At 32.5% G+C, this 21,003-nt stretch overlaps 1 protein-coding gene across 1 annotated transcript in view; it reads left to right on the forward strand.

Annotated features, from left to right (window-relative positions):
* The first annotated feature begins 10,182 nt into the window (after positions 1-10,182).
* LOC140449974 (tektin-2) overlaps positions 10,183-21,003 on the forward strand; it is a 52,867-nt gene continuing 42,046 nt past the window's right edge. The window contains exons 1-2 of the mRNA XM_072543391.1: positions 10,183-10,299; positions 14,683-14,918. Of these exons, the coding sequence (XP_072399492.1) occupies positions 14,688-14,918 (231 nt within the window). The 5' untranslated portion in view covers positions 10,183-10,299; positions 14,683-14,687. The remainder of the gene's footprint in view (positions 10,300-14,682; positions 14,919-21,003) is intronic.

Here is a 21,003-nt window from a genome sequence, read left to right on the forward strand (position 1 = left end):
TTGTGAGGGTTACTAATCCCTAAATAAGTTTGCCAGTGTCGGAGTGATGGAGGTTAACAGGTACTAATGAATTTGCAAGAAATGTAAGATGTTTATTTTATTGGTTATATAACCAATAAAAGTTTAATAAGTACCTACCTATTTGCAAAATAAAGTTTAATTCTTTAGATAAAATAAAACGTTTTATTTTATCTATTTGCAAAATAAAGTTTAATTCTTTGCCTATTTGCAAAATAAAGTTTAATTCTTTAGATAAAATAAAACGTTTTATTTTATCTGAAATGAGTGCATTCCACGAAGTAAGGGTTTCAACAATCAAACATTTAATTCTTTAATTCCAGGAATCTACGACAGTAATTGACTAGATAATTACCTTCTAAACTTATTCCACAGAAAATATAGGAAGGTCCAAGTGGTGTATTCAAAATTCTTAACAGTTCACTAAAAGTAGGTACTTCAGTTGCAAGGTGCAGTTTATTGTGTATACTAGTGTTATGGAAAATTTGGAAGTGCCGTGTAAACGCCGAAAAATTGGTCCTCTAACAGTTAATGAAAAAACATTAATATTTAATTGTTTTAAATCATTTACAGACAAACGTTTATGTGAAAGTGTTGATGAGACCGTTGAGTTAGTTAGCAGTACACTTGGTGTTGGGAAATCTACGATTTACAGAGTTATTAAAGAAGAGAAATGTGGTAGTTTTCAAATGCCACGTAATGCTCCAGGGAAACCAAAATTTCAAATAGAATATCATTTTAAAGAAGGACTTCGACGGAAAGTGCATGAATTCTTCTTTAGACAAGAATTTCCAACATTGGATAAAGTTTTTGTCTCAGTTCGAGATGATAAGGATTACCCAGAAATGAGTCGAAGTACGTTATGGAAACTTTTAAAAGAAATAGGCTTCCTCTGGAAAAAGAATCCCAGAAAGTCTATTTTATTAGAAAGAAGCGATATTGTCAAATGGAGAAGACATTTTCTAAGAACCATAAAGAAAATGAGAAACCAAAAAAGAAAAATATTTTATCTTGATGAAACATGGATCAACGAGGGTCATACACCAAATAAATTTTGGCAGGATGAAACTGTTACAAGTCAAAGGCACGCTTTTGTAAATAACTTATCTACTGGTTTAAACCCACCATCAGGAAAGGGACGCAGGCTGATAATAGTACACATTGGCAGTTCAGACGGTTTTGTTGAAGGTGGTTTATTAACTTTTGAATCAACTCGTACCGGTGACTACCATGAAGACATGAACGCTGATGTCTTTCAAGAATGGTTCGAACAAATGATAGATCTTCTTCCTAAGAACTGTGTAATAGTAATGGATAATGCAAGTTATCACTCCAGACTTATAGAAGGACTGCCCACAACCAAGTGGTTAAAAAAAGACTTGCAGAATTGGCTGAGTTCAAAAAATATTACGTACCATCCCGGATCTATAAGAAAGGAACTTTATTCGTTATGTGCCCTTCATAAAGAAAAATTTAAAAAATACGAAATTGATGAAATTGCCAAAAATCGTGGAATGACAGTACTTAGATCCCCACCATATCATTGTGAATTAAACCCGATTGAACTGGTATGGGCACAGATAAAGAGTGAAGTTTCAAGAAAAAATACCACTTTTAAAATTCATGATGTTAAACAGTTGTTTTTGGAGGCCGTAAATAATGTAAAACCTGAAAACTGGGAAAAGGCAGTAAATCACACTATTAAAGAAGAGGAAAAAATGTGGAAGCTGGACAATATTACTGATAAAATGATCGAGCCAGTTATTATAAATCTTGGTTCTGAAAGTTCATCTTCTGAATCTGATTTGGATTTGTAACAAGTAGCTGTAAGTTTTATATTAATATTTTTATTCATCTATTCAACATACCTTAGACGGTTTTAAAAACTCTTTTTCTCTTTTGTAATTTTTAAAAATTAAAAAAAATGTGAATTTTTTAAAACCCTTTTTAATGTAGGCCAGTCAGTTCTAATATAGTGTGTGATAAAAGAGGTCACTTTTGTTTACATACACATAACACTTTATAACACTGAAATAATTAATTTATTTTTTACAATTATTCAAAGTAATTTTTCAATTAATCTTGAGCACGCCCATGGAGTGGTCGGAGCTACCAGTTAAAATTATGCTAATTACTCTCTCGTTCATAAAAATAAACTATAGTGTAGTGCTACATTATTTTCTAAAGCCATATTGATTACACTGAAGTATTTTGTGTTTTTCTAGATATTCTATCAAACGAACATTTAGAATAATCTCAAAAATTTTGCCGAAAATGGAGATGATTGAAATGGGACGATAATTTCAAATTTCATCTAAAGCCCTCTTTTTGAACACTGGTATTACTTTTGTTACTTTTAATATATCTAGGAAAATCCTTTCAGTAATACAATTATTATAAAGTATAATTAATTTGTCAATAATTATATCGATTGTTTTCACAATTATTTTTTTTTGTTTAAGAAATAAAAATCCGTGCAGTGTGAATTTTTCAATCTATGCAAACATTCCTGATTTCAGTATCACTAACAGGTAATAAACATATAGAGTTGCAAGGAGAGTGTACATCTTTCAAAAAATCTATGCTACATTTTCATTTGTGCAATTAAAAGAACTTCTAATATGTTTAGCTACTGAAGTAAAGTAATTATTGAAATCGTTTGATGTAATCGAGCTTGGACAGACCTTTTAATTTTGAAATTTATTTCTGTGATAATTTATAACTTTCCGCGAATAGACGAACAGATTAACATTTTCAAAACCAGAGGGCACACGAACTAGAGCACGGCCACGAAGGAGATGGATTGATGTGGAAGAAGACCTACAGATTGTAAGGGTCAGAAGATGGAGGAAAGTTGCCGGGAATCGACAGAAGTGGCGGCATCTTTGTGAGCAGGCCAAGATCCACAACGGATTGTCGAGCCACTTATGATGATGATGAATCCTCATTTTTAGGGTTTTTGAAATATTTGTTATATTTCATTGTCTTCCCATATTTTGGTCATCTTCTCCATAGTGATCTTGACTAGATTACATCTAAGTTTTATCTTCTCATGGAGTGTCCCTGTTTTTGGGATCAGTAATTCCAGATATAAGTAAGATTTTACAACATAAACCCGATCAATTTTAGTTATACCTGAATGATTGTTGTGTTGCCTATCTAGTAACATGATTTTTGTGTTCATGATATAATATTTAACTCCAGTCAACCCTTTTACATACATTTTATAACCTTCGAAGTGAAAAAATGCACCATAACATCTGTATATAAATCCTCAAATTTTTAATTACTGTCTAATCAGCTGGTTTAGGAAAATTTTAGCACTACCAAATTTTAACATCTATTGGGTTACTCAGAATCGGACATAACTACAGACGATGTACAGACCTGAACAGAAACGAGTGGTTTTGTAATAATTCTTGATTCAAAACTTCCGAGTAAAGTTTGGGAAATGGTTCTGAAACTACTTTCTCGGTACATTTTTATTATCCGAGGATAGATTGATATTAAACTAGCCTTTGATAGATGGCTCTACTTGATACCGAATTGGTTTCGGTGTTGACATTTGCCATTCGTGACATGACGTCTGTCAAAATTTTAATTTTTAAAAACAATTAGTTTGATTTTTACAGCCGTCAAAAGCAAGAAAATTTTGTGTTTTCGGAGAAATGGAAAAAGTCGAGTATCGTTCGGTGATACTCGACAAGGGAGAGACGCTTCGGAGACGCTTTTGGCGATGATACGGCGCGATCCGAAGGATTTTTTTCGCCGATTTATCGCCGTTGATGAAACCTGGGTGCATTATTACACACCGGAAACCAAAGAACAGTCGAAATAGTGGCGCAAACGCGGCAAAGAGCTGCCGAAGAAGGCAAAGAGGGCACATTCGTCCGGCAAAGTGATGGCGACTGTTTTCTGGGATGCGAAGGGCATCATCCACATCGACTACTTGGAAAAATGAAAAACAATCAATGGTGAGTATTACGCAGCATTATTGGATCGATTCGATGCCGAATTGCGTCGAAAACGCCCCGGTTTGGATCGCAAAAAAGTGTTCTTTCACCAAGACAATGCACCGGTTCACTGATCGGCCGTCGCTATGGCAAAATTACACGAATTGGGCTATGAATTGGTTGAACACCCACCGTATTCCCCAAATCTTGCCGCCAGCGATTTTTTCCTGTTTCCAAACCTAAAAAAATGGCTCGTAGGACGCCGTTTTGCAACAAATGATGTTGTCGCTGAAACTTCGGCCTATTTTGAAGAGCTCGAGCAAAAGTACTATTCGGATGGGATAAAAAAATTGAAACATCGTCTTATTAAGTGTATCGAGCTAAAAGGGGACTATGTTGAGAAATAAATCGATTTAATTCCAAAAAACTTGTTTTTTCTATCAAAGGCTAGTTTTATATCAATCCCCCCTCGTTTGACAGGAATAAACCAAAATATAAAGGGTCATCCAATAAGGGTTTCGGAACTTTTCCAGCTGGCAGAGTCCATATTTTTTAACTTACAATTTTCAAATTGGCTGTCATTTATGAATAAAATTTTTTTCCTTTATTGCGCGACAATGAGCTGGCCAAATACCCAAGAAGGTGGAGGCCAATAAACTAAAGACGTATAGTCTCTTTTGCCAAATCACTATTGTGATAGGTATAGTGTAAAATAACACAAATAAAATTGTTTCAAAATGGGTGTTCTATTCGGGCAATTCATCATTTTACGACCGCCATCAAATCAAAAGTGATAGCCCCACTTAAACCTTTCACCACTGAACATGTTTTTAGTAGCAATTATTAAAAAAACTATATAAACTATTTCAAACTGGTAACAAATTCTCAAAAATATCATAATTATATTTTTTGGAAAATCTGGAAAACCAATGTGGCGGTGGGATCTATTGTCCCAGTAGTGTTTTTCCGTGGGACCATTTGTCCCTCTAGTTATAGAATAGAAGCAAAATAAATTCAACGTTTTGTTCTACGACCACTTTTTGCACTAAGGCGTCTCTTTACCATAGCCTTTTCCTTACCCATTTGTATCATCTGTACTGTGGCACAAGATATGAAATAAGAGGTATTTTCTTATGCTGGATTTCTTGATAAATAATCCAAGAGTTAACAATTGCTATCATTATAAGTTTGTAATAAACCTTCCTCCACCATTTGGTTGATACTTTTTGATCTGCGAGATTAACTCCACCCATAAAACTTTTATAAAAGATAATAGATTCAGGACATGTAATTTCTGCTTTATTGTCATTCTTCAATGTCCTGTTAGTGACACCAATTTCAGTAGAATGGCAATTCGACATCAGTAATACCTCCTTGGTATCCAACCACCTTGCAGCAGTTATGCCATCTTCAGTGACTAAGAATTCACTACTACCTCTATTCGCAAGTTTATTTTCGAAAACAGGAGTGTTTTGTCGATGCTTCCGACACAAGCAAACGGTATGTTTTGCATCAAATTCACACTTGTGAAAAATCTGTCGAAACAGATACAAACTGCTGGAGATCGGATACTTGCTGCCTCTTATTGAACACTCGTTCTCCAAAGGTGCCCTCTGAGTGTAAAACTTCCTTACCTGCATATATATCAAAGTCATAGATATATCCATTCTTGGCGTCTGATCTTTGCCATAGTTTTATTCTTCTTTTGATCGATTTCATTGGAAGATATTGCTTGAGACTAGATCGTCCTTTGAATTCTGTCATGTCCTCATCTATTGATTGGTGAGAACTTTCAGATCCAGCTTGTTGAAATGTTTTTTTAAGCAAGATACAAGGTTATCCAAGTAATAAGTTTTTGAGCAATTCTCTGGTTTTTGTGGAACAGTATAATACATTTTGGACAAAAGCAACGTACATCGGTCTCTGCCAATAGACCGCTTTATAAAACAGTTGGAAAGAGATTAATTAGACGACCAGTAATGATAAAAACTGGGTACACGATTATAACTCATTACTAACGTACAGCCTAGAACAAGCATTATTTCATACATGTCCGTTTTTGGTATATTTTTATTCTAAATGAGTAATAATCTCTGATCCGTACAATCAGTTATATGAACTAGTAGACTTCTGGGAAACAATTTTAGAAATACATCTAACTTCGTTGATGATCAGTCCAAATCTAACAAAACTACACCATTTGCTTCAGTTGGAATTTGTTTCTTTAGGTACAAAGCTTTTTTCAGGAGATTTCCATGTAACTTTCTTAAAAATTTTAACATTCTTGTTAGAATTATCACCTTGGTTTTGTGTTAGTTGAAAGTCTGTTGTGTTAGTTACCTTTGGTTCTATTAGTTTCGCTTTCGCTTTCATCCATTTCACTCATCTCATCTATTGTAATGTCGTTATCCGACAACTCAAAGTCGCTATCTTCAGCCGAACCATCAAATGGCTCATCGGATTCAGAGGATATAGAAATATCACTCAAATGCCCAGCTATTTCCACTAATTCTTTTTCTGTCAATGCTTTGCGGCTCATCCTAAAAAGAACAAATCAACAAAACACGTAATAACAGCAAAAATGTAGAAATCATTTTAATATATTTCCCTATGATTGGGACAAATAATCCCTTTTAATATTACTATTGGGACGTATATGTCCCACACACATTCTTATGCAAAAAACTTAACATTTACAACAAAGAACCAAATGTTTTATCTATAGTGACACTTACCTGTAACTGTTAAATCCACTAGTATATAGAGAATTGGCTTTTCAAAGCGTCAGCAGTTTGATTTCTATAATAATCTCACTTTTATACTTCAGCGATACAACACGTGTACTATTTCTGCCGCAATAACTGAAAATGAATCACAATATACGTTGTATTTTGTATTGCCTACCTCCACAAAGATTTAGAAACACTGATTACATAAACTTTTACGTATTTTTGGGAGAATATAGCCCAACAGTTATTTTGAAATATCCGTCGGGACATATATGTCCCGATAGTGGCAAAAGGGTTAAACCAAAATAGACTCAAAGATTATTTGATGTCAAACAACTTACGTTACTGACAAAATTTTAGTACAGTTTTTGTAAAAAGGGTGTATTTGTTTATCCGGGATTGGTTTAGATAGGCATCAGACTGCCCGACCGACCACAGACTGCCCGAACAACCAACTTTTGTGTTTTTATTTTTAAACTCATATACTCGTTCGTGTTCCATTGACTGACCGTCAAAACGTCAGGAGAGTGTAGTAGCATAACCACACTTTTGTAATATTATTTTACCGGTCTTTTTGTAAAAAATTGAATTATGGATAAAATTAGCAGCGATAATTCTCTTGATAAATTGTTTATCACTTATTTGATGTGGAGACGTCTTCGTAGGCGTAGAACAGTTTGGGCGCGTGACATTTTTTAAAAAAGACACCAACAAGGAGAATTCTTTGTGTTATTCATTCATTCTATTAAATGATTCTATTAAATTTCAAAATTATTATCGCATAAGCAAGCTCAAATTTTATAGGCTAATTAAAAATTTTGAAATGTCAATGGTGAATGTCATTGCTCAGAATAGTATAAATGAATGCGAAATGTTCCATATTCATCGACCAAACGATCAAAAATTCCTACAAGTCCGAATTTCAAAAACTGGACGATCGCGATCGGTCGCTATAAGGGATGGACGGTTCACCAGTCTGACTCTGCGTATGCATTTTCATAGACTTGTAATATTGGTCGATCGTGGACGGTCGATCCGGTCGAGCAGTCTGATTCCTCCCTTATTTTTTTGTTTTGTTAGACCGATTCCGTGATTATTTTCATTTATTTATTTCTTTGTTGATTTGTTGACGAAGACGAATACATGTTTAAAAAATTTTTTCAATAAAATTATTTATAAAAATGTATATAAAAAACCCATTTGGGCTATGTTAAATTGACAAAACGTTTCCGGAATAAGTATTCCATCATCAGTGTCAGGTTAATACATGGAAATAGCCACTAAATATGGGGGTAAAAACCCTTTAAAAATTGCTAAATGAAATTTAGTTTACATTATGTCTAGTTTATAATTAAGATGGTAAAGTTACCGTTGGATTGGTAACATGGCGACATATGACTCTACATTAAGTTGCAAGTTCTGAGACGGTATGTCTACGAGGACTTTATTGAGTTGCTTTAATAAAGTCCTCGTAGACATACCGTCTCAGGACTTGCAACTTAATGTAGAGTCATATGTCGCCATGTTACCAATCCAACGGTAACTTTACCATCTTAATTATAAACTAGACATAATGTAAACTAAATTTCATTTAGCAATTTTTAAAGGATTTTTACCCCCATATTTAGTGGCTATTTCCATGTATTAACCTGACACTGATGATGGAATACTTATTCCGAAAACGTTTTGTCAATTTAACATAGCCCAAATGGGTTTTTTATATACCTTTTTATAAAGGATTTTATTAAAAATTTTTTTTAATATATGGTATACAGCCAACTACAGGAACTTAGTTTCCTTGTGGAAAACATGTTTGGTTTAGTTTAAGGCTCGTTATTTCTTATCTATTTCAAAATAAGACATTCTTAGACGAGGGGTAGTCCATTAGAACGGACTGGCGTCCATTCTTACACCTGTTTTTGGTCAAAAGAACTCCGACTCACACCGCTGCCTGATGAGTTCAGCTGCTTGGACATACCCCTGTGTCACCCCTTCCTCTTTCTAGTGGCTTAAAGGGCGGAGGTGATAAATAGTGTATCCAGGATGCCCAATAGCGCTCTTTTTGTCTTAAGAACTCGCTCAATATGCTCAGCTGTTCTGATATACCGTTGTACAATAATTTCAAGGTAACGCACACTCTTATTCGGCACAATCTAAACCTCCTCTATGCTGATCTGCACTTCTCTCAGTTTTTGTCACCCTATTAACAAAACTGCTTATGTGTTTTGTGGATACTATATCCAATCCCTTTTCGTTCGTCCAGTTCGTCCAGGTTAGTCACGGATACGTCTGTCAAATCGTCGACATAGCCTACAAGGTGAAAGACAAGTGGCAACTGCAGACCCAGTACGTAACATAGTACATTTTCCACAATATAGGTTCCAAGACAGACGACTGCAGAAAACTCGTAACTCATATTGAATTATATTGAAGCTCTCTCCCTGATTCGCATGATAATATATTCTCCTATTGTTTAGGAAGACTATATGGATATCAGATACAGATAGGAATCCTTCATATTCCGCTCTGCTTCCGGAGAACTTACACTCCCAAAAGTGTCACCAACATACAGTAGATCCTAGAAGGTGGTGTACTAGTATGTTCTTCTTCTTCTTCTTGTAGTGCCTATGCCTATTCGTTTCGGATGTTGGCGACCATCATGGCAATTTGTATTTTGCAAACTGCGGCTCTGAAAAAATTTGTGATTGTTGTGTTGAACACGTACGTATGAGCCACGTACGATTAACCACGTACTATGAAGTTGAGGATGTTTTAGTAAGACAGACTTATACAGGTAGCTGGGAAAACTCCCTTATAAGAAACAAACTTGGTATACCGAAAGAGTTTCGATTTAAACCGTTGTATAGTAGGCGTTTGCATATTCCTCAGAGAAAAAAAGAAAATCTTATAGATTTAACCAAATATTAAGAAAAAAAATAGAGGCTCAAAACTTTTATAACCAACTGTTAACATAATTTGGTCATCAATCTGAAAAGATTACCGATTCAGACGAAGAATATAACAGCAATGGTGTAAGTGATGAAGACTGAATATTTTCAAATACATACGATGCATTCCAAATATAAAGTTTTAGTTTATTTTTCACTTTAGTTTAAGACTATAAAATATTCTTTTTCCTATAAGTTAATGAAAATTTCTTGCAAAATCCTCATATGTCGAATGAAAAAAATGACCGCCGTTAAAACCAAACGAAAAAATACTGATATTTATATTGTAACATGTGTGTAAACATCAAAATAATAAATCAATAATTTAAGAATTTCCGCAAACTTAATATTGTTCAATGAAATAAGTTTTTTAAATTGTCTTTAAGTAATTAACGACAAATGGGGTTTCTCGCCAAAGAACGCCTTAATTTGTGGTTTATTTATTTCAAGTGTTGTTAAAGTGTTACTTACTCCTTAAAAATACTGAAATGGATTGTAATGGGTTTTCAATTCAGCTATTCCATGAATTTACTCAAACGCCAGCTAATCTTATTCATATTCATTTCTGTATTTGTGTAGTCATGATTACCATGACAAGTTTTGTCAATATTTTTGATTACTTTGAGGTTTAGCGAATCTTCTGATAATAAGGTATGTTAAATTATTATTATCTTTGTTTTTCTTCAATATTTTAATAATAGAAATTTATTTTTTAACAACTTTTGTGGTTTTAATACCCCAGTTTACGTAAATAATAAACTAATGATATTCTTGGAAGCGCAGATGCAAACATGAATTTCTGGATCAAATATACACATAATTTTATTAAATATAGACAAAACGTTAATGAAAACGGAACGAATAATCTTGAAAAGTATATATTTAAAAGCAAATCAATGAAGTATAAGACGTAGATTCGTCAATGGGTTAAAATCTATTAAATATTCACGATGGAAAATCTATCAAAGATGCAATGTATAGATAATCTTGTACAGCGCTTTGTGACTAGGTGCTAGTCGTCTTCTCTCTCTACGTATTTAGTATTATTTTTCAAAAATGCTTGTACTTATATCTAACTGCCTTACTATTTTACGAAAAAGACGGCAAAAAGCGATGGAAAAAGTACTTTATCAGTTTATTAAATGAAGAATTTGACAGAAAACCAGTTGAGCTCACGGGCACAATAATTACAATGGTCACCAAAAAAAAAGATGTTCCTCAAAGCCATTAAAAAATAGAGAAACGTAAAGCAGGTGGACCAGATGATATACCTGGGAAAGTGTGGACAGCTTTAAGAGAGACAGGAATAGGCTCTCTCTGTCTTCAGTTAATTACTTGTTAATTACTTGTTTTTATGCACTTGTTGCACGGTCCAGTGCACTAATCGGTTTAAAAACGCTTCTGGAGATGCATCACTTTTATAGCGCTGCATGCATTATTCATGTCTGAATAGGAAACATTAAGAAACTACCGCCTGACTTCTGACATGTTCTTGCAAATAGTAAGTGGTACCGGCAGTAACTTATTAAATTTCGTGTGTTTATATCTATTTGTTCGCCGATTATAACAGAAAAGTAGAATATAAACACTAGGAATGCGTGATCAATTCTTTAGCAATTTCTAGAGATGTTGAAGAGGTATCTACTTGTTACAAAATCACTTATACTGTAACTGATTATATACAAAAGCGTATCAAAAGTAACAAGTAGAAGTAGTTGTTGGTTTATAATTATAGTGTTATTTAAATAAACTTAGAACTGTGAAAATTTTTCACAGTTGAAATTCCCACGATAGATAGAGTTCTACAACAGGTCAACGACGACCTGATTTCAAACGTACTACTTTTTACAAGCTTTTGAAAAAACTTCAATTCAAATTTGAAAAACGTGGCAGGAACAGTATGCTTACGGACAGAGATGACCTTGTAATCTTGAGAAGAGAATTTTTAAGGCAGATAAAAGATCATAGCAATGACAATCGTAAAATATATTATTTAGATGAGACTTGGATTAACGCCGGACATACTAAATCAAAAACATGGATTGACAAGTCAGTCACCTCATCAAGACAAGCATTTTTGGATGGACTCTCCATCATTTACAGGTCTGAAAAATCCATCAGGTAATATTTGAATTTTTAGGTACAGGAAAGCGACTGATTATTTGTCACATAGGCAGTGAAGACTGATTTGTTCCTGACGCTCTATGGAGTTTTGAATCAAAGAAAAGTGCAGATTACCATGAGGAAATGGATGGAAAAGGTTTTGAGAGTTGGTTTGAAAAACGTTACCCAAATTGGAAGCAAATTCTGTAATTGTAATGGACAATGCGTCGTATCATTTCAGAAAATCTGAAAAGATCCCCACCATATCTTCTAGAAAAGCGGATATTCAAGAATGGCTACATCTAAAAAGCATCCCCTTTGACAACTCACTTCTCAAAGTGCAACTTTTAGCACTTGTTAATCAACATAAAAAACAGTATGATAAATACATCATCGACGAAATGGCGAAAGGTCAAAATAAAATTGTTTTAAGATTCCCATAGTTGAATCCCATAGAATTGATATGGACAGATATAAAAAATTATGTAGCAGCTAAAAATACAACTTTTAAGTTTGCCGACATGAAAAATTTATTTAATGAAGCTCTTTCCACCATAACTCCGCAAAAATGGAAAAATTGTGTACAGCTTGTTACCCAAAAAAGTAGAACTAAAAATGTGGGAGTTAGATAATTTAGTAGAACCCAGAGTAGATTCAATTATAATAAATCCTGACGATGATAGTACATCTAGTTCCTCAGAATAATATTTTGCACTAAGTTTAAGTATTTATTTAAGTACACTACCTCTATGGTGGTGTAGAAATGAAATATCTTCTTCTTGATGTGCCTATCCGTGACAAATGTTGGTCATCATGGCAATCTTCACCTTATCTCTAACAGCGCGGAAAAGCTGCATAGATGTTGTGTTGTACCAGGTTCTGAGGTTCTTCAACCAGGATTATTTTCTTCCTGGACCCCGTTTTCCAACTATTTTTCCTAGCATAATGGCTGGTAGAAGGGGATATCTGAATTCATTTCGCATAATGTGTCCAAAGTACTGTAACTTTCGAGATTTTATGGTGGTCAGTACCTCTCGGTTCTTCTTCATTCTTCTAAGGACCTCCTTATTGGTGACTCGGTCAGTCCACGGGATTTTAAGTATTCTCCGATATAGCCACATCTCAAATGCTTCCAATTTTTTGCACATATCTTCGTTCAAGGTCCACGATTCAACACCATAAAAAAGAACAGAGAAGACGTAGCATCGCAGCATTCTTATTTTTATACCAAGAGAGAGGTTGTGGCTCTTGAAGAAGGTCCCCATCCGGTTGAAGGTGGATCTAACTTTTGAGGTGTAAATGAGTAGCAATGATAAATAAAAGATACTAAATTATACGAAATTACATAAACAAAATGGAATATTTTAAAAATGAAAAACTGTAACCCATTTTACTCATTGTACCTATGTAGTTTTCCAGTACTTAGTTTTCGTAATTCGATATTAGTTATATGTAATAATAAAAAGTTTTTTTCATCATTTTCAAAGAAAACCTTTCGTTTTTACATCCACAATCGGATGATCGCAATCCGCTATCCATGGATTCATATATAGTTTTGTCTCCTGAATCAAAATCTGAAAACGGCATTTTGATATCTCGAACCATCTTCGACATAACCGGCATCAAAGTCAAAAATAGTGACGTCACAATCCTTCTAAATATACATTCGTTTCTGCTGACACAAATAAATGTTAAATCGAAATCGAAACGTCGACTTAATAAATTTTATTTATTAATGTTAATGTAATGTTAAATGTATAAGTCTGTCTACCTAATAATATATGTATAAGTATTTTTCCTAACATTTACACAAGAAGGGGTCTCTTTTTTTATCATTAATGATAATATTATTACTTATTTCCAAATATTGGTCTTAAAGCGTAAAATGTATAAAAACATTTTTCTATTTTTTGCCTTTTGATTAATACCACAATTAACTAATGACGTGAGAATGACAGTTTTCAAAAACTAATATTTAAGTATACTTCTTTGGAAGATTAATCATTGATTACTATTATTTTAACAGTAATCCTAAAAATTATAAATTAATTCATTTCAAATTCAGATGTTATAGACTGCTAGAATCTTAATACAACCCTGTACGATTATATAAACATAAACCAGACTTCACGTGTTCTGTGCATGTATTTGTCGACACCTACTTTTCTGTTAAGTGAACTTAGTTTAATCCTATTTCATGATTTTGAAAAATGGACTAAAAAACGACAAGTTAGAGCTCAGAATCAATTGATTTTTGAGTTTTTTGGAGCACCAAGAACTTGTTATCAGCATGACCAAGGCTAGCTTTTCGCAAAGTTTCAGTGAATTTAACTGAACCACTTTTTTATAAGTAAAAAACCACTCAGCATAAAAGTACATTTATCAGTGAAACAAATATTTTTTAACATTCTCGGTTCAACGCGAATTTAAACTTTTTCGGTTGAGGTGGGTGGTGCCTAGGGGATTGATGGAGGTGAGTTCTCTTTCATGTTATTTTAGTTCCCTCTTACTATCCTAGAAACGGTTTCAAGCATTTTTCGATATCAGCTTTTGTTCGTGAGATATAGTCCTTGATAAGTTTTAAAATTAACATACTGTATAGCAAACTGTCATTATTTTTTAATGCAGAATCAATTTCTGAAGTTGGTTGGAGATATTTACTAAAATTCTGTATATTTTACAAAAATGTATTATTCAAAAGGACTAAAAGCCGACACTTTGAACCTGTGTATCTCAGAAACAATTGATTTCTGAGTCTTAGCGTAATAATAACTTTTGATCAGCATGACCAAAGCTATCTCTGTGCAAAATTTTAGCCAATGTAGCTGAAACCACTGTTACATAAGAAAAGTACCGGGGTCCTTTTTGATTATCGAGGAGATACTAAATAAAAATACTATTGATTGATTTTATTATACTTTATTGTTACAGAAAAAATGTCTGTCGTCACTTTCGAAAAACCTATGCAGCATATCAGCTTAGCTGACTGGTACGCAAAACAATGGCAGATGCAACAAACCAATGATACAAGAAGGAATGACTCCTTTTGCATGAGACACGAACTAAGGCAACTGCGGAATGAAACAAGGATCAGAACTGAATGGGATACCTATCATAACAATGTTAGACTGGCTGATAGAATCACCGAAGTTGACAGATGGAGGGACGTAAGTAATAGTACATTATATTTAATTTATATAATACATATATATATACAGGGTGGTCCTTAAGTAATTGTACAAACAGAAACCGTAGATTCTGCACTAAAATATTACGATTTAAGCCAACTTGCTTTAATAGAATGTTGATATTAAGAAAGATACAGGGTGTACAAGTGGAAATTTAAAATTTTATTTTTCGCTATTTTTTACGTTTGTAAATATTTTTTGGACAAAAATTTACAATTGGATGCTATTGAGTAGGATAAATTATAATTTTATACATACTTTATTGTAACTGATAGAGGGCGCCACATATGCCACATGTGTGGCATAAATTTGCCACACATTCTAGAGAGAAGGCAGATAGAACATACTTAAATACAACTTTTCTGAACGTTGGATTGGTCGTCGTATTCATATTTCTTGGCAATGTGGTGAGATATTAATATAATTATTCAATTCATAAAAAATCCGAAAAGAATATTTATTATTCATTACGTAAATTGTTTACCCATTTTATTAGGACAAATTGAAACTAGAGAACAGGTATTGAATAACACATATGTGTCTTGTTTCATAATACTTTTGCTACAAATCTAACCTTAAAGACTCAACATTTTTAAAAAAACACCATCGTTGGCCTAATAACCGATATTGTTATAAATATAGTAAACACACAGGCAATTTAGTTCAGCATAATATTATTTCGTTAGTAAATCATAATAGTCCATTTGTTCGAGATGTAATTATAGTTACTCGTAAGCTGTAACGTAATCATATAAATAAGTAATGTCATCGATAGCTTATTGCGTGTGTGTATATAAGTAATTAATGGACGAGATACATCACAGTTTAATACATTATTTAATCTCTGCGACAAATAAGATGTAGTTCCATAATATACCATAAGATTTGGATATGTATCCAAAAGAATATATTCATCCATTATACATTATAGCCATCAAGTAGCCCAGAATGTATTCCGCTTGATTTTGGTGTATGGGGCGCATTAAAACTACGTCTCTATAAGAATCCCATAAATATTCGCAACCAACTATTGGATGAAATAAATACTGCAGCAGTTTCTTTAGAACCCATGATGCTATTTAATATGAGACGATCTTTTATGGAATATATCGACAAATGAATTAAATAAAATGGTTTTTGTCAAATTACTTTGACAAAAAGTTATGTTATTGAGTTTCACTATTTCTTAATTTAGTTTGTAAACAAAATGTTTTGATTTTGACTTTAATTTAACATATAACGTAAAATAAAAAAAATGTATTAAAATCCTTTATAAAAGGTATATAATTAAAAAAAATTTGTCAAATCCTATTATTAGTTATCCTGCTGATATATTTATTTTATTTAATATTTCGTTAACTATTAACTTTAGTTAAAGGTATTTTATACAAAAATTCAGAAGTATCAATGTTTTTGTCTATTTTTCGTTCGTTACCTGGAGTAATTGCCCTAAATCAGAAGTATGCAGCTGATTTGTAAAATGCGATTATCTCGAAAACTGTTGAGTTTTGAAGTTAATAAGTATACCTTTTTTTTTTGTTAAAATAATCTATCTTTAATATTTTTTATTCTAAATATAGGTAACTTAAAGAGCAAAAAAGTTGTAACAATAAAACACTGAAAACTTTGTTTTCAAAACTTCCACAAAATTTATTTTAAATTCTTATCACTACAGGTGTTTCGGCTAATTGCCTTTCTCAAGTGATCTGTTTTTGGCATGGGTTTACACTTTATAGTCTCTAATGAAATAGCTCTCTAATGAAACTTATTTCATTAGAGACTATAAAGTGTAAACCCATGCCAAAAACAGATCACTTGAGAAAGGCAATTAGCCGAAACAGCTGTAGTGATAAAAATTTAAAATAAAAATTTGTGGAAGTTTTGAAAACAAAGTTTTCAGTGTTTTATTGTTACATAAAATGAATTTCCATCAAGTAACGGTCGAATCCATCAATTATAGCAAAAAAGTTAAGTGCAAATTTATGCCACATATGTTCCTCTATCAGTTACATCAAAGTGTGCATCAAATTATAATTTCTCATTTTTAAAAGTACTCAGTTGTAAATTTGTATACATAAATATTTACAAACATGAATGCAATTTGGCTTAAATCGTAATACTTTAAAGTGCAGAATCTACTGTTTCTTTTTTTACAATTACTTAAGGACCCCCTATATATATATATATATATATATATATAATATATATATATATATATATATATATATGATGACATAATTGATTTTTCTCGATATTTCTTTGATATTTATTTTATTTTTCAAACTTCATCAGGAATATACTACCAAATTAACTAACAATTAGATAAACGTAAAATTCACAATATTTTCACTTACGAAATGTTGTTTCTTTATTTTATTAAACAAGCATCAGAACAACACTTGGTATTCCACGAACGAGCAGAGAGATTCGTGGAATATGTACAGAGAAACCTATCTAAAACTTATCAAAGCAGCTAAAAGAGCGTACTATCAAAATCGTCTGAGAAAAATAAAAGTGTTGCAAAAGAAATTTGGTCCATAATAAACGATCTTCGAAATAAAACTAACACAGCTCAAACATTTTCTTTTCCAAACCCTGAAAATCTAAATGAATACTTCGTTAATGTGAGTAAAAATATAACATCACCTATTTTGCCACAAGATCCCATTTCTTTTCTTCCCAATTCAAAAAACGTCTCGAATTCATTATTTGGTTGGTTACAAGCTGATTATAGCCGCAAATGTCAAACATGGAACAAAAAATTTCGGTTTAGCAGTGTTGGCATGTTTTTATAATGTATATGCTGTATGCTTTAATTTAAAGAGATACAGCTTGTATGAATTCTGCAATTTTTTATTTATATAAAACAAGAATGAGTAAATATTTGTTTCTTTGATGATTAATTGCAGTTAATTATTAGAATTTTTTTTTTGACAATTGCCCTTTGATAGATCAAGGGATAGATTTGGCAATCGTCAAATAAGCAGTTGCCAGATTGCAAAAGATGTTTCAAATTATTAATCTCGAAAGAGACAAATATTAACTCGTTATTGTTTCATATAAATTAAAAATTGCGGGATTCATAAAATAGTATAATCAAAATGTAATTTTTAAAAGTTTTCTCTCTTTATATTTGAAGTATACAACATGTGCATTATAATAACATCCTAACTTTGCCAAACCCAAATATTTTATTTAATGGTCGATATTTGCGACTATATTCAGCTTGTACTTTCGGTAAACTCAACCCATTATTTATATACCAGTTGATAAATCTGAACTGATCCAAACAATCAATAGTATCAAAAGCAAATCTTCCTGTAATACTGATGGACTATCCATAAAAATTTTCTTAAATCTCCCCAAAAATGTGTTAACAGTCCTAGTCTTACTAATGAATGATTCCGTTGAAAAAAGTATATTTCCAGAGTGCCTAAAGACAACTATTATTATTCCTCTTTGTAAGTATGGTGAAAAATCCGTTTGTTGAATGTTTTTTGTAATACATGAGGTTTACTAAGCACTAAACAATAATCTTTTCGCTGCCACTGTTTTTTGTGACTATGCCAAAGCTTTTGATTATGTAAATTTCTTTAAATTGGGTCTTTTACTTCTCCGTTTCTTAATAAATGACATTACTAATTTAAAAAACTTTTTATACAACAATGCAACTATAAATTCTGGTCTACTTACAATAAAAACTGGTCCGACAGTAGCATTATCCTATAAAGCAGATCTTCAACCCTTGCTTCCTAATAACAGCCAGGTCAGTATAGTTGATTCTGTAAAATTTCTTAGTATTTTTGACAGCAACCTTAAACGGTCCCTTCATATCGGTAAGAAACTAGCCTCAGTCTGTTATGCAATAAGATCTGTTTCGAAGGAAATCAATTTGGAATCTTTCAAAATAACATATTTTTCTTTAAATCTGGAATATGTTGCCTGTTTGAGTTCATTTGAAATCATCGAGCAAAAAGACAAAAGAGGGAATCTAATCGTTATGAAAAGGCGACCAAAAAAGTGGCCTCTGATGGCGGACATATCCGGAAATGCGAATGCGCCAAATTTAAATTTTCCGACACTTATTAACAGTAGCTATAAAATAGTTTTCAGAATGTGTCTTAGACGAGAAAATTTTAATTAAATATTAACGATAACAGTCTAAAATGTGAAACAATTGTTAAAAAACTTCAATATAAATAAGATTTCATGTGACAGTTGGGACAAATAATAACATAACCCAACTAAATTTGATTTCTTAAACAAGGAAAGACTCTCTTTCCTTGTTTAATTTGGCCTCTCAAGATGGCACTTCCTGTCTAACAATATTTTTGCCCCCACTACCTTTACATTCCCTCTTTTGTCTTTTTGCTCGATGTTTGAAATAGGTAAAAAGAAATAAAAATAAGACTTACTTACAATCAATTTATTCTACCACCAACGACCAATTCCGAATACGATAATTTGCTATGCATCTTCAAGTTAACGGTACATGGTAAACTAAATAATGCTGATGCAAGGATTATTATTTAATGTTTTAGAATAAATAGTTCAAACTGTTATGGTAAACTGGTGATGGGTGATCATCGGTTTTATCGTAACTATTTAACAAATAGAGGGAAAATTCTTGAGGGAAAAAATGTTAACAACTAAACTAGGGAAGTAGGTATTGTGTAGAATGTTTGTTGAAATTAAATGTGATGTATTATGTTAGTTAAAAATTATTTATATTTATTCAAAAGGTATATTTTGGGAATGTGTGTTAGTTTATTAAAATTATTTATTTAGAAGAAGGTAGATGTTCTATTTTTTGATAAATATAAGTTTTGGGTGTGCAATAACTCCAACTTGTAAATATAAAATTATGATGATGAGATTATTTTGACTAAGGTAGTACTTCTGGTAAAGTTGGTAAATACCACCTTATTATCGGCCGCATTACAAGTGTATGGTGTGTAAGACTCTTACACACCAAAATTTATAAAAATGATCGATTTGGTCTGTATTTGGACAGAAATTATTCTGATGTCAAGTAAATTTAAAATTAAAAACACTTAAGGACACTTACCAGGACCAGCAGATAAACCCCATAACGTAATTAGAAACCAGATAGATTATATATTGGTAAATAGAAGATTCAGAAACAGTTTTAAATCTGTCAAAACATATCCAGGAGCGGACATTGAATCTGACCACATACCTTTAGTGGGAGTCATGGATGTGAGACTGAAGACAATAAAGAAAAAGTCTAGACTTAACTAGGACATGACAGCCCTGCAACATCCGGAACTTAAAAAGCAAGTGGGGGAATATATTAACAACTAAGTTAAACAACTAAAAGAAGAAAATAACATCCAACAAGAAAAAAATCAATTCGAAGAAATAATTAAGAAAACTAAACAAGATCTGCTAAAACCAAACAAAGAAACAAAGAAGAAATCTTGGATGACTCCAGAAATCCTTCACTTAATGGAACGCAGAAGGTTAATTAAAGGAAATAAAGATGAATATAAAAAAATGCAGGCTTACATCAGAAGAAAAATAAAAGAAGCTAAAGAAAAAGAAGCTGTAGAGAAATGTAAAGAAATAGAAAGACTACAAGCCAAGCATGACAATTTTAATGTACACAAAAAGGTAAAAGAAATAACGGGTACTTTTAAAAAGAGAACACAAATGAAACTCATAGACACCAATGGAAAATTAATCATTGACACCCAAGAGATGAAAGACAAATGGAGAATATATTTGGAGACACTTTTTCAAGATCAAAGAACGGATTATAGGCATCTATTTTCAGGGAGGATGACGGGCCCGGACATACTTAAATCCGAGGTAGAAGAAGCAATAAAACGGATGAAAAGCAGGAAAGCTGTAGGGCCTGATAATATCGAAGCTGAATTTTTAAAACCCTTGGAGGAAGAAGGAATAAATTGGATCACGGCTGTCTTCAATAAAATATACAATACAGGAATCATCCCTGATAAATGGCTAGAATCAGAATTCATAGCGATACCTAAAAAACAGGGGGCTAAAAAGTGCGAAGAATATCGAACAATCAGCCCAA

This window comes from Diabrotica undecimpunctata, chromosome 9 (assembly GCF_040954645.1).
Source record: "Diabrotica undecimpunctata isolate CICGRU chromosome 9, icDiaUnde3, whole genome shotgun sequence".
Taxonomy (NCBI): Eukaryota; Metazoa; Arthropoda; class Insecta; order Coleoptera; family Chrysomelidae; genus Diabrotica; species Diabrotica undecimpunctata.